The sequence below is a fragment of the Dama dama genome, chromosome 24 (assembly GCF_033118175.1).
Source record: "Dama dama isolate Ldn47 chromosome 24, ASM3311817v1, whole genome shotgun sequence".
In the NCBI taxonomy this organism is placed as follows: domain Eukaryota; kingdom Metazoa; phylum Chordata; class Mammalia; order Artiodactyla; family Cervidae; genus Dama; species Dama dama.
The window spans coordinates 24,247,467-24,261,736 of NC_083704.1; the positions used below are offsets into that span (position 1 = coordinate 24,247,467).

Genomic DNA, 14,270 nt, shown 5'->3' on the forward strand with positions numbered 1-14,270 from the left:
TGTCCAAACCCAGTCAGACCTAGAGAGTCAAGTGCAGTGCTGAGCTGGGGGAGGGGGCAACCAAAGGCACAGGATAATAAGCTGCACAATCAGAGCGTGTGTAACTCCACAGCAGATGATGTGCACCCTGATTATCAAGACACTGGGTCAATCAGCTGAGGACAGCTTTATTCATTAGGAACCACTGCTTACAGTTCAAAACCCCCATTATCTTTGGAAGAAAACAGAGTAAAGGCAACATGCAGACAGTATTTCTAGTATGTAGATACTCTTCAAAATAAACTCTTACTACTGTCTGAAATATGTATCAGCTACCATTGGGCTTCCCTGGTGGATCAGTTGGTAAAGACTCTGTCTGCAGTGGAGGAAGCCTGTGTTTGATCCCTACATCAGGAAGATCCCCTGGAGAAGGGAATTGCAACCCACTTCAGTATTTTTGCCTGGAAAATTCCATGGACAGGGGAGCGTGGCAGGCTACAGTCCATGGGGTTGCAAAGAGTCGGACAAGGCACATGGCATAAATGGGATGAAGATCAAATATGTATTTCATTTTATAAACCAGCATATTACAACTATCATGCAGACCATCACTCACGAGCCACAAGTAATCTCTCTACAACCAACAAGGTCACATCTCTGCCCTAAAAATCACTGAAGCATACTTCCCTCTTCCCTAGAAAACAAGGTCAACCATATAGGATCCTTTAAGATTTCAGCTCTACCCACCTCTCCCGAGTTAACTCTTGATTTCCCTCTAATCCACACAACAGCCTCTACTTAACAGTTTCCCCAAATACATGACTATTTCACCTAGGTTCACCCTCCTGCCTTGACTTAAACAGAAATTTTTGCTAAGGGGAGCCTAGCATGGGAGGACACAGTTGTCCTTTATTGAGTACTTATCAGAGAGTGTTGACATGCTCTCTATACTCTTATTTATATAATTCTAGTTTTATTTTCAATGCAATTTCTAGTGTCAGCACTGGGCAAACAGGCCAATAGGTATTAAGTTTGGAAAAAAAGAAGGAAGAGGAGAGGCAGAAAAGGGTTTCTGTGCAAAGCAATTTTTAAAGGCTTTATTGATATATAAGGACCGCAAGAAGATCAAACCAGTCATTCCTAAAGGAAATCAGTCCTGAATATCCATTGGAAGGACTGATGCTGAAGCTGAAGCTCCAATACTTTGGCTACCTGGTGCGAAGAACTGACTCACTGGAGAAGACCCTGATGCTGGGAAAGATTGAAGGCAGGAGGAGAAGGGGGCGACAGAGGATGAGATGGTTGGAAGGCATCATTGACTCAATGGACATGACTTTGAGCAAGCTCCAGGAGTTAGTGATGGACAGGGAAGCCTGGAGTGCTGCAGTCCACGGGATTGCAAAGAGTCGGACATGACTGAGCCACTGAACAATGAACTATTACACAGTAAACTGCACATATTTGAAGTATGCAATTTTATGAACTTACACACACACACACAAAACCATCACCATGATCAAGAGATGAACACAGACATCACCCTCCAAATTTCCTCGTGCTTCTTGTAATTCTTCAGTACCATCCTCAACCCCAGCCCACAACTGATCTGTTATTACTATAGATTAGTTTGTATATTTAAAAGAAGTTGATACAAATGGAATCATGAATATCCATTCTTTTTTGAGCATGCCTTCTTTCACTTGGCATAATTATTTCAGATTTATATGTGGTGCTGGATGTATCAATTGCCCATTGCTTTTAACTGAAGAGTAGCACTCTATCTTATGGATAGACTGCAATTTGCTTATCAATTCACTCCTGATGTTTACTTGGATTGTCTCCAAGTTTGAACTACAAAAAATAAATCTACAAAAACATTCACTTGGACATCTTTGTATAGACTTATTCATTCATGTCTCATGGGTGAAGATAGAGGAGAAATGGCTAGGAGTATGGTTGGTGTGTGCTTTCCATTTTAAGAACCTGCCCAACTGTTTTCCAAAGTGATTATCCTATTGTTGACACTCCCACCAGCAGAGTAGGAGAGTTCCTGCCCCACAGCCTCGCTAGTACCTGGTGTCTTCAGTCTGTTGAATGTTGTGCTCAAGTGCTCTTAAACAAAGCTCGGAGCAGAAATAATTATACTCATTGTGCAGATGATAAACCCTAGGACCAGAGAGGTTAGATGACACACCTCCATATGTGTGATGATTAGATTCAGAGACCCACAGGAGGATTGAATAGGGAGGAATGGTCTTTCAGGACCAGAGGGCAACAGGGACCTGAACGACACCCTAGTGGGCCCAGTAGTATGATCTACGGTATGGGGACCTCAGGCCCCCAAGGCTGGATTTGGCAATCCTCTGACTGCTCATGAGTAGACCATGCTTCGTTGGGATTTCTTGTGCTTTGAGAAGAGCTGTTTGTGAAAATGATGAGTGGTCTGTGACACTTTTAGACTTGCCTGAGAACAGAGATTTGTCTGATTCTCCTGATCCTAGCTATAAGGGTGAGGCCTTGGTCTTTGTTACCAAGTGTTTCAGTGGCTGAGGTCTCAAAATGAAAGACTTCTAATGGGGAATCTGGGCTCCAGGGAGCGTACTGTGGGGAGAAGCAGACTCAAGACTCTAGCTGAGTCATCTTTTTAGCAGAAATGTTTTTCTTGAGTGAAACAAGGTTTGGACACTGTGTTCAAACCTTCAACGACTGGGGCCTTTGCTTTAGTGTACTAAGTTATTTCCTTACCAGTTCTAGCTCAGTTCAGTTTTGCATATGCTCTCCAGTTTTACCTGTCAAATGACCTTTTCTGGCTAAAGGAAAGGATGAAGATGGTGAAGGTGCCAACTGTCCTAGGTTTCTGCTCTTGAAATTAGCTGATGCATCATAAAGGGAGTCAAGAGGACTGTCCTATCCCATGCTGTTGGTACTACCAGATGTGCAAACAGCCGGCTTCAGAGGACTGTTAGGAGAGAAGCTCAGGTACCAGCAAGGTCACAGTAGGAAGCAGAGAAGAGATGGTTTCACAAACTTTTGATAAAGATTTGAATGGACAAGACTAAAGGGCAGAGGTAACACCTCAACCATGAGTATCCACACTCATCACAGTGTGGGTGGAAGAAGGGAGGGCCTCAGCATCATCTCTTCCCTGGGATGGTTCCCTCCACTGTGTTTGGATGTGAGGGGAAGGTATTAGAGTAAGCATTCCAGAAGGGAAAATAATAACTTTTATTTTAAAATGTGTGTGTGGGGCCGGGAGTATACTCATACATCTCGAGGTAGAGCCATCAGGCTGTTGACAATGATTGTCTCTAGAGGGTTGGATGATAAGAGCCCTTTCTTTCCTCACTTAGTTGCTATTTGAAAAGATTAAAAGTGGGCAATGTTACTTGCAAAAACCTACACACACAAAAAAAATCTGTATCTCTTTATTTCAGCAATAAAGCAGAATAACACAAAAAGAAAGATAAAGTAAAGCCTATTTACATATTCTTTTAATGTTCAAACCATTCAAAACACCGTTTAGACCTGCTCTATCTTTTCTAGTCCCTCAGGCTTCCTTCAAGCCAATGCCATCTTTTTATCCATGTATGACAATAGCTACTTAACTAGTTACCTAGTCAGCTCACCTCGGTTCATCGTCCAGTACTATCGCTGGGACTCACGTTCCAAGATATCCTATGCTCACATTCCTCTCACACTTGGAAACTTTCGATGGATCTCCATAGTTTTAACGACAAGGTTCAAACACAGCCCTTCACAGTTTGGCTTTGTTAATCTTCCACTTCATCATTATCTCTGTTTCAGAGTTTAGGCCCCCAAAACCGGAGAAGAAGGTGGGGGTTGCATCACAGGGAACAAGGGTTAGACGCTCAGTCATTCTTGTCTGACTCTTTCTGAACCCAATGGACTGTAGCCCACCAGGCTCCTCTGTCCATGGAATTCTCCAGGCAAGAATACTGGAGTGGGTTGCTATTCCCTTCTTCAGGGGATTTTCCAGACTCAGGGATTGAACTCAGGTCTCCTATATTGCAGGCAGATTCTTTACCATCTGAGCCACTGGGGAAGTCCCACATCACAGGGAAGGCCATGCCTAACTCAAAATATGCATAAAGGGAGCATTTCATCCTAAGAAAGAACACTGGGTGTTTCAGTTTACATGCTATAGTATTTAAAATTCACTTGGCCCACCCAAAAGATGTGATTCTTGCCAAAAGTTTGATGTGAGAAGGAAACATGGGGTTCACATTGTGCCAAATTTTGCCCATATGATGAGGTTTTAATTAATTTTTATTATTACACCCTCTCAGGTTTGCAAAGTCAAAATATCCTACGTGCAGTCTTATTTCCTCACTCCATAGACCATATGTTGAAATCAGTTTCCTTTTATTTATTCACATTGTATATAATTTCTTACTGGATTGTCTTAGCATTTCCTCTGCTTGTTACCTTCCGGTTCTTTATTGCATTTTTCCCGACACTTAACTGGAGGTCCCTTTCTCTGTGTGCCCATCTTGTACTTTTTGTTTGACAACTATAGTTTATTCTAAACTAGGTGATGTTTTTTGAAGGCCTGTGTGGACCACTAGCTTCCCGTTCCCATCCTGGAAGGATGGTGTCGTCTTTACATCTGCATCAGAGACCTTCACAGAGCACTAGGGGCATACTAGGTATTTCACAATAGTTCTTTCAATTGCTGAAAAACTAGGAGAAATTTTTAATCAATTCAAATAGCGCTGAAGCATAAAGTGATATATTACTTTCCAAGAGAACCAGGTCTTTTCCTTCCTGCATGGCACTGGGCAATTTTCAAAAAAGAGATGTATGATTAGAGACAAAAGGAAGACTGATTAAAACACATCCCATTTCCCTGACTATTCTTTGCCTTTAATCAGATTAATCTTAATGAAAACTGTTCAATGTCTTTAGCACAGTGACAACAAACAGCTCGATGGGAAGAGGTATCCGCAGTCATTTGTTGGAACCCAACACTAAGTCAGAAATAGCACATGGATGTCAAGCTCCTTCCAGTTCTGATGCATTGGTAGTGGTTGCCTAAACACTCTAACAATAAGGATTTTAAGACCACTCCAGGGTTTCAGGGGAAGCGTGCCATGACTGATTAGTGATGTCTGCCTTGGACATGGATTAGGGGATGATTACCTCCCTGCCTAGTATTTCTGATCCTGGGCTGGTCTTGCTTTGTGTTCAGATTCTGGGGTGCTATCTGCTATCAATGAAAGATCAGAAGGTCTGGTGTGTAGTTCCAATCCTTCAGGAAATACTTCCGGGGAACACATCTCCCTGCCTGCTCTCTTGTTATCTCTGGTTCAGGGCCAGTGCCTTGGGCCTAGCTTTTAAGGGCTCCAGTCCAAACTATGAAGTTGATGCTTTATTCAAACCTTTTGACTCCATACTTTGTCTCTGACCATGGATAGTATCTTTCTGACCTTTCGGTTCTTTGATGGAGCCCCCATTTTTTGGCATGAGAATTAATTTATTCCCAAACCTGCTTAAATTAGAAATCAGGAGATATTTAGAGAGTGTCTTTTGTGGATTAGAACAAAAATACTTAGGCAGGCCCTCTGATCTTTTTCTTTTTATACCAAGGTCTACTTGGCCTTTGTAGAGCAGATGGGTACAAAACTTGTCTCCTTGGCCATGTGTAAGAAATGAAATATTGGCTTACCTAGAAAGTTCTCCAGACAACTGGCTAAAAACCCCAGATAAACATAGCATCTATAGGGTTTCCCAGATTTGGGCAGGGTGACCTGTATCCTCCCTCCCTGGGTGTACACACAAGTCTTCATAGCCACAAGCCAAGCCAGTTTTCCATGAAAACCACCCAGCCTCTCACAGACTATCAGAGCATTCTCTAAAGAAGCTAGCTCTTGCTGTGCTATTGTTCTACCATTTACAGTGTTTCCTTGAATCATTTCAGTCACATAAATTTAATCCTTAGATAAGGAAACGTTATTTTATGGCTAGAGTTTCCCTCTTCCATCCCTGGCCACATCACAAGATTCTCATTCTAGAAGTCACAAGGTTAGCAAGGATAAGAGAAGATAATGGTCATATTCTGTGCCCTCCTTAACACAAGCAAAGATAAACTTCATGAGGGTTGATGTTTTGCAAGACAATGCTTCTATTCCTGTGCAAATGTACGTACTTGTACTCTATGCTGTGCTAATGAACTCAACTGATGAGAAGTTTCACAAAGACATCGTTATATAATCAAAACAAATCCAATTTCCTGAAAGAGTAAATAGTTATTACTGAGCTCATTGCTTAATCTTTCGTTTTTTGTGTGTCTTATAACAATGGAATTCTTCCATTTGAAATGCTTCAATTCTTAAATCTAAACAAAAATGGAAGGACTGTGATTTCGTATGTTTTAGGTTGGCAATAATGCCTTCAGTGTGATAGCTTTTTGCATTTTGCAATTTGCTGCCTTCCACAATTCAAATTTCATGGTTTCATTTTCAGAAAAAAAGATATTTTTAATTGATCACTCATGCTTCTCTAGCCATATGCCTACCACAGAGGCATGCACATTTTCATACAAAATTCACTGTTTCCATTTAGCAACTGAGTACCTTTAACTGTGTGAATCAACAGTGTAAAACATCACATAATCCATTGAGAATACACTAATAGAAATATATGCCTTCTAAACCTTGGTATACAAAGCACACTGCTTAAAGACAGCTTAATTATTCCCGTAATCCTGTTCTCCCAATGCAATGTCTTCTAGAACACTTAGAATCAGTGAATTCAAATCCTGAACACTTCTATACTTCTCAAGTTTTTAAATGGGTAAATTATACCCCTGGATCTTAACTGACAAGAATCAGAGTCATGACCAGAAATAATAAATGAAATGGTAGAGACCTATATTGCCAAATATTCATTAAAACAAAGCTCATCTATAGAACAACTGCAATGCTTCCTGCCTTTCATATTTCTCAAGCATAAATTTCCAAGAAAAAGATTTCATGTTTTTAACTTGCTGATTGGGTAATAGTTATCATATCCATAGACTTTGATGCTGCACATCAGTCCCCATAAACATGTCCATGGTTATCGACTTAGTGGCATACACTGCATTTCACTACTCTAACTGGTATGTCACTATTCCTCTGACCCATGGATAGATAAAGCAATGAAATGATATTCAAGTTGGTTTCACAGTACACATGCGTTATGAATTTGAAACACATTTCTGACACATACTATGCTCCTTGTGCATATATTTTAGAAGGACTTACTCTAAGAACTTCCTTTTATGACTCAAACCATAATCTGGAACCATTCACAGTCCTTGGTTTTATAATTCTATGTGGTTTCATTTTCATTTTAAAGACAGCCCAAACTTCTAGCTACTGAATCAAACCATTTAGGGGAAAGACATATTTTCAGTTGGAAAACCAGCCAAAGTCCACTAATCCCTTCTATGATTTTTACAGAGAACAGAAGTAACAATGTAAACAGTCAGATTCAACTAATTTGAGAAGCAAGGATATGTAAATTTGTAGACATTTCGACTTCAATCCTTGTTTTCCCCATCTAGGGCACTAAGTCCTTGACTGTTTAACAGGCTTCTCCAAAGTAGCATGGAATCGGGCTCCACATCTGATGTGCTGACATCTCACCAAGCTACACTAGTACTGTCTCTCTAGAGCATGCCGTGAGGGCTCAGCTCCAGTTCTGGTTTCAGCTGTACCAACAAGTCAGAGCCATCTTCAGTGAGTAAAGGACAAGACAGCTCATGAAGATCAACCTGTGAGGACTGCCCAATTTGCATATTCCCACAACCATACCTGGGTAGGCACAGAACTCAAATGTACATAAATCACGTTTAGAATCAACACTGTATCACTGCATGATTTGCCCACATTCAAACCTCCAGATCAACACACACTGATTGCATTAAAATTCAACATATTACAACTGCTAAACTCACCGACTCATATAAAACATGTAACTATATGATGGGAGCATGTACACTGAACATGCCCTGGACCAACAGAGTAAAGTCCAATCATTTTGAAAACTTTGAATTTTCATGGCTGAATATAGCTAATCCAGCTACATTAATTCTGTCATTTGAGACAATTAATGTACATTCAGCTGTTGGGAGCCTAGAGTAGAATTATAATCAAAGTTCTCCTATATCTACCAACTTAGAAATCCATGTAGATATAGATGTTGTATAGCTCACATACGTGACCCAATTCACAGTGACTGCCTACACAGCTGCTAGGAAGAAAGAGAGCAGGCAATGATCACCCTCATCCTTGGGAATAATGGACTATGTCCCTCCTCTCTTATCCCGAGGAAATAGGTATGAAAGAAGAGGGCGTGGGATATGAATGAATATGAAGGCTTAGTTGAGACAGATTATTTTATGCTGGATAATCTCTTGCTACACTGAATCACTCTAATAAGTTAACTTGAAAAGGCTTACCTTTGGTTGGTTTCCAGTGGAATGTATGTAGCACAGCTCAATGCAGGTTTTAGACTTCTGCAGCATCCATCTGTACTAATTCAGGATTTGTCTAGGCTTGGGAATATCATTCTACATTCTAAAACCTCTCGCTCTATACATTCAATCTGGTTTCAATATTTACAAAAAGAAACATGCTTTTGAAATGTGCGGAGTGGTGTGCGTTTTCACTTACCTTTTCTGCTGATTGAGCAGTGCCAAAAAAAATTGGGATGAAGGCAAGCCAAACTATACATGTCGTGTACATGGTGAATCCGATGGGCTTGGCTTCATTAAAGTTCTCTGGGACACCCCGAGTCTTGATGGCATACACAGTGCATGTGACCATAAGAAGGATGCTATATCCCAAGGAGCAGATGATCTGTAGGTCCGTAATGTCACACTTGAGAACCCCCCGGGCCTGTTCGGGGTTCATCGTCTTATGTTCATCATAGTCTATGATAATGTTAGGTGGGTCAACACCAAACCAAATGAAAACGCCGAGAAGCTGAACTGATATTAAACTGGAAGTGATCGCCAGCTGTGATGTTGGGCTTATGAGTCTGGGGGCTGTCACTGATTTCTTGCCCTGTTCAAATATGCGGTAAATCCGATTGGTTTTGGTCAAGAGGGCTGCGTAACTGATGCACATACCCAAGCCCAAGAAAACTCTCCGGAAAGAACACACTGCCACATCGGGTTTGGCTATCATCAGGAAGGTGATGATATAGCAGAGAAAGATGCCCGTCAACAGAACGTAGCTCAGTTCCCGTCCAGACGCCCGAACGATGGGAGTGTCATTGTAGCGGATGAAAGTGGCCATGACGAATATGGTGGCGATGATCCCCAACATGGCAAGAAAGACGGGGATGACAGCCCAAGGCGAGTGCCACTCCAGTTTGATGATGGGGATATCCTGGCAGCCGGTTCGGTTTTCATTGGGTCGCTGGTCGTAAGGGCAATGCTGGCATGTCATCTCATCAAACTGGTACTGGTAGCCGTCACAGGGCTCACAGGTCCAGCAGCAAGGGGTCCCCTTCTGTGTCTTCTTTCTTTGCCCAGGCTTGCAGGGCATGGTGCACACAGAGGCAGGGATCTCCCGGACTCCTTTACCCCACTGCATGTCCTCTATCTGCAGCGGGAAATAAGGAGGTGAAGCAGGCAGGTTAGTTAAGAGGAAAACACAAACAGTAATTACAGCAACATGTGAGACTTGACGAGGTAAACTAACCAACCCCAGCTGGTAGAAGCCACAACCAAGATTCAGCCCACACCACTCACTGTAGGATCCTCATTTCTCACTACTGTAGAGTGTGCCAAACATGCCTGATTATAAGAATCCCGGAGGTAGCTTTCAGTGGTATAATTTCCTGTTCCCATCTAGAACCCCAAAACAAGAATATCCTGAAAAGGAGCCTTTGGAGCTTTATTTTCAACAAACACTCAGAAGATTCTTAAAATTAAAGTCAGTGATTACTGACACGCTCTCTACTGCCGTCTCCTGGAGAATAAGTGCAAATGTCCCAAGTTAAGTTAAAAGTCTTTAATATGAAATGCTACATTCATTTCCCTTAATAGATACTTTTTTAAAAAGTGTTTTTTAAGTTATTTTGGATGATATGTCAGAGCTGGCCACTGCTTCTAAAATTCTGTAAGCATCACTGCCATTTCATTGAGAAGTTTCAAACTGAATGAACCTATTCTATTTCTCACAGAGGAGTGATAAGGTTCATTATCCAAAGTTTTAATTGTAGCTCTGGAAGCATTTGATAAGAAAATAATACAGTATGGAAACCTCTCAAGATTAACCATGTACCCATTTGAAGATGAAATTTAAACTAAAACACTATATCCTAGAGGAGGATGAAAGTATGCTTATCAATTAGAATACTGACTTTCTGGAGGAGAATTCATAATTAACAGTCTTCTGAGAAGTAACAGCATTAGATACAAATAAGAGCTTTATTGCTGGGATGAAATTTCATCTTTTCCAGCACAGCATCTATTATTTTTATTTTCCTGATATCAGTCCTCTGAATTTCACCCCCCACCATGTGCTTCTTGTGAGATATTGGGAGGTCCTTAGACAATTACTTGGAGGGGTTTTTACAACCCAGTATGCTGAGTCCCACTCTTGGATTTTTTCTGATTCACTTGGGACTAGGAGGGGACCCGAGTGTATATATTTCTAATTAAATCTCAGATGGTGTAGCTAGAGATTCTCTAGCCATCACACCTTGTAAACACTGACATATTTCAACCTCCCAGTCACAGAGACTGAATCAGGAATGGGGTCATTATGGCATGACACAGAATTTAACTTTCTGACTTTTATAGAGATTACATAGGATAAAAATCTTTGTTTTTGCTGGACTTGCAGTTTCCAGGATATAAAGATGTGGTGTGCATGGCTATATGAAGAAAGGCATTTGCCAGAGAAGAAGCCAATATAAAGGAAAGCAGAGCAGAGAGTTGATGAGAAAGATAACCCATGAGCCTGCTTAAGCTCCTGGATACAGCTGTGCCTGAAGCAGGTTTTTCCTACATTGTCTCATTATGTGAGCCAGGAAATTATGCTATGCTGAAATACTTTGAATTGTATTTCTACTACTTATCACCAAAGGTCCTGACTCTGGGAGCTGGTGATGGACAGGGAAGTCTGGTGTGCTGCAGTCAACGGGGTCACAAAGAGCTGGATGTGACTGAACTGAACTGAAGGGTCCTGAAGAATATACCAACTAAATAAAGAACTTCAGTATCTGTAATCTGCAAAGTGATTCACTTAAAAGAGAAAAATGCAGACTAAATTCCAATGAAAAAATTTGGCTGATAATCCCCATATCTAGTTAATTAAATTCTTATGATATTTGAGCTAAAATATGGATTAGAAAGATACTGGAAAGTCTGAGACTTTTTTTAAAAAAATGCCTACTTTTAAGAGATAAGGGGGGGTACTAATTTATTGCACAGTGAAATTCCATTGCTGTGTTAAAACAGGATGCAGTGTATTGCAGGGTGTGATACTTCCATCAAAACTTGAATGAGAACTACATTTAACATCTGAATCAAATGTAGTTAACTCTGGAAGAAAGAATGGTTCAAAAATTAAACTTTATAAAACATAACCTTCTAGTGGTTGAATTTAAACTTCAATCAGAGACCTAAGAATCTTCGGATGACTCCTATGAACTCATTTGCATGAGCACAAAGCCCAAGTCAGCACTAATAAATCTAACTAAATTTAAAACATAATCATTTCTTTCTCAGCATCATCATTTTTGAGCCAGTAAGTCACTGGCAGCTATCCCAAAGTCATAAAATTAAAGAAATAATTTGTAATAAAAGAGAAAAAGACATGCATTAACTTTACAAATGTCCAATTTCAAGAAGTGGGAGCCTAAAAAAATTGCTATTATTAATACAAATGTTTCCAAATGTCAAAGTAAAAGGCCCTACTCATGATCAGTAAGAAAGATTAACAACAACAAAAAAAAACCTTACAAATAAATTTCATTAGATAAGCTTGAGATTGCCTGATTCCAACACGAGTGGAAACTGAAATGTCATATGATTAAACTTGATCTATGGAACAGATGTAGGGCTCAAATATAAAAACAAATTATCATTATATGTAATATTTTAAAGCCAATTTCAAATGTTGCCAGCTTGCAACCCCCTCCTCCTTTCAAACAAAATGGTCAGCAAAGTTGAACAGATTTTCTTCCCTCAGACTTAACCAAATATATACAAAAGCTATAACCACAAACATTACATTGACTGATTACTTAATTTGTTTTCAATTTTCATTTAAAGTAGATCTCCACTCAATTTAATTGTATATACTAAAGCAATAAAGTTGCCTCTTTCTCCAAATGAACAAAAGTCTAATTTACTTGCTTTGACAACAAGAATCATTATTGAAAATATAATCTATGTTCCATAAATGGACCGACTAACCTTTAACAGCTCCAGTTAGTGAGAATTTTGTTAAAGTGATACACATGATTTGTCTATATCTCTACCTATCCACACAAATTCGGAGCCTTGTTTAATAAGAAGAAACAGTTAGCTGCAAATGCCCATGGGCACCTATTTAAAATTTAGGGCTATGGATTTGTTGTTGTTAAGTTACTCAGTCATGTCCAACTCTTTGCAACCCCATGGACTGCAGCACACCAGGCTTCCCTGTCCTTCACTATTTCCTGGAGTTTGTTCAAATTGATCTCCATTGAGCTGGTGATGCCATCCAACCATCTCATCCTCTGTCAAATACTGAACTATAATGTCAATTGACTTTGTCAAAAGGCTAGAAAGAATGCAAATTTGAAGTTTGTTCTGAACTCTGCAACAAAACTGTGTTTCAATTAGCCAGAAAGCAAAATAAAATTGCAGAAAGATGTGAAAAAAAAAAAGAAAATAGAAATCTCAAAGAGTGTCAGGTGACCAGAAAGGAGGGATTCAAAGCCCTGTGCCCACAGATGAACTCAACAGGAGGAAGACTTCTCTTCCCTGGCAAGGACTCAGCCAATGAAAAGCCACGGACCCTTTGCCCTCCAACTTCCTTTTCCCCGCTATAAAAATATTCTCCTTCCCTTGCTGTGAGGGGTCTTGCATGTGGCTTGCCATAGTTTCAGATTCCAAATTATAATTCCCTTGTTCAAATAAACCCATCTTTGCTGGAACAATGTATGTCAGTCTATTTATTTCAGGTTGACAAAGACTAGGAAAAAGGTTAGGATGGTCACCATCATCTTCTGTAGAAGACACAGTTCTAAATTCCCTGATAAGGATGCATCTTCTTCCTGGGCACCCACAGTTTATGGTTAGTGGAGACTGGATCAGCTCAGTAGCTGGCTCATGGAGAAGGCCTGTTGAGATCTCAGCTCTTGGCAAGAGAATAGAACTGTAGAGCTAGTACCATTAATTAACACCATGCATGGCACATAGATTTTTATAAGTAAGTGAATCAAAAGTTTAATAAAGAGAAAATTAGGCAATTCTGGCTAATGAAAGCAAAAATGAGTCTTTTGTGGTGTCCAAGCGAAGTGTTCTTTACTTTTTAAAGAAGAGACACGAAGAACTGACAGGCTGTCATCAGTCTTTGATGTATGCATTTGTGATACACGGAGCTGAAGCAGCTGTTTTGCCACCACAAAGAAACAAATGGAAAGAACAAAGCTAACATGCTGAAGATAGTAAAAGAAAACCAAAATGGAATTTGTATCTTTGATGGAGTTGAAATAACTTTCTAGCGTCAACATGGAGCCACTCGTCTACGGGGTGTCATGTTAGTAAGCCAACACTTGTATAACTTTCACATTCCTATAAACAAGCTTCATTCAGCCAGAAATGCAGTATGTCCACTTAGCCATTAGCCGATCCTCAAAGGCTAAGTGAATTCAAGAGATTCTCACTCCAAAAACACTATGTGGGCTGATCAGATAATTTTTATATGTCTTTTCCTTGTTCTTTATTTTTTATCCCATAGGAGCTTTCTACTTTCCACCCCATTTTTCAGTTCTCTGAAAGAAGACTGTCCACAAAGTGTTAAGTAAAGTGTGCTGGTACCACCTAAATTATCTTTAATCGTTTTTTAACAGTGGCATCATGATGTCAATCAAATGAAACCAATACTGGTACCATCCAACCCTGAATTGTGAACATGAAATGATAAACTTCCCTTGGTTAACCAATACCTCATGGGTACCCCACTCCTTGCAGTCAAACATTCTAACGAATACACTCTTTCTTATTTCTGCATCTGGTATGTGAAGGCCTGAGACCAGTGGACAGTTAGCCAATAATTCAA

General features: G+C 40.2%; 1 protein-coding gene across 1 annotated transcript in view; it reads right to left on the reverse strand.

Annotated features, from left to right (window-relative positions):
* Nucleotides 1–14,270, reverse strand: part of GRM7 (glutamate metabotropic receptor 7) — an 837,184-nt gene that overhangs the window by 131,101 nt on the left and 691,813 nt on the right. The window contains exon 8 of the mRNA XM_061129157.1: nucleotides 8,658–9,593. Within this exon, the coding sequence (XP_060985140.1) occupies nucleotides 8,658–9,593 (936 nt within the window). The remainder of the gene's footprint in view (nucleotides 1–8,657; nucleotides 9,594–14,270) is intronic.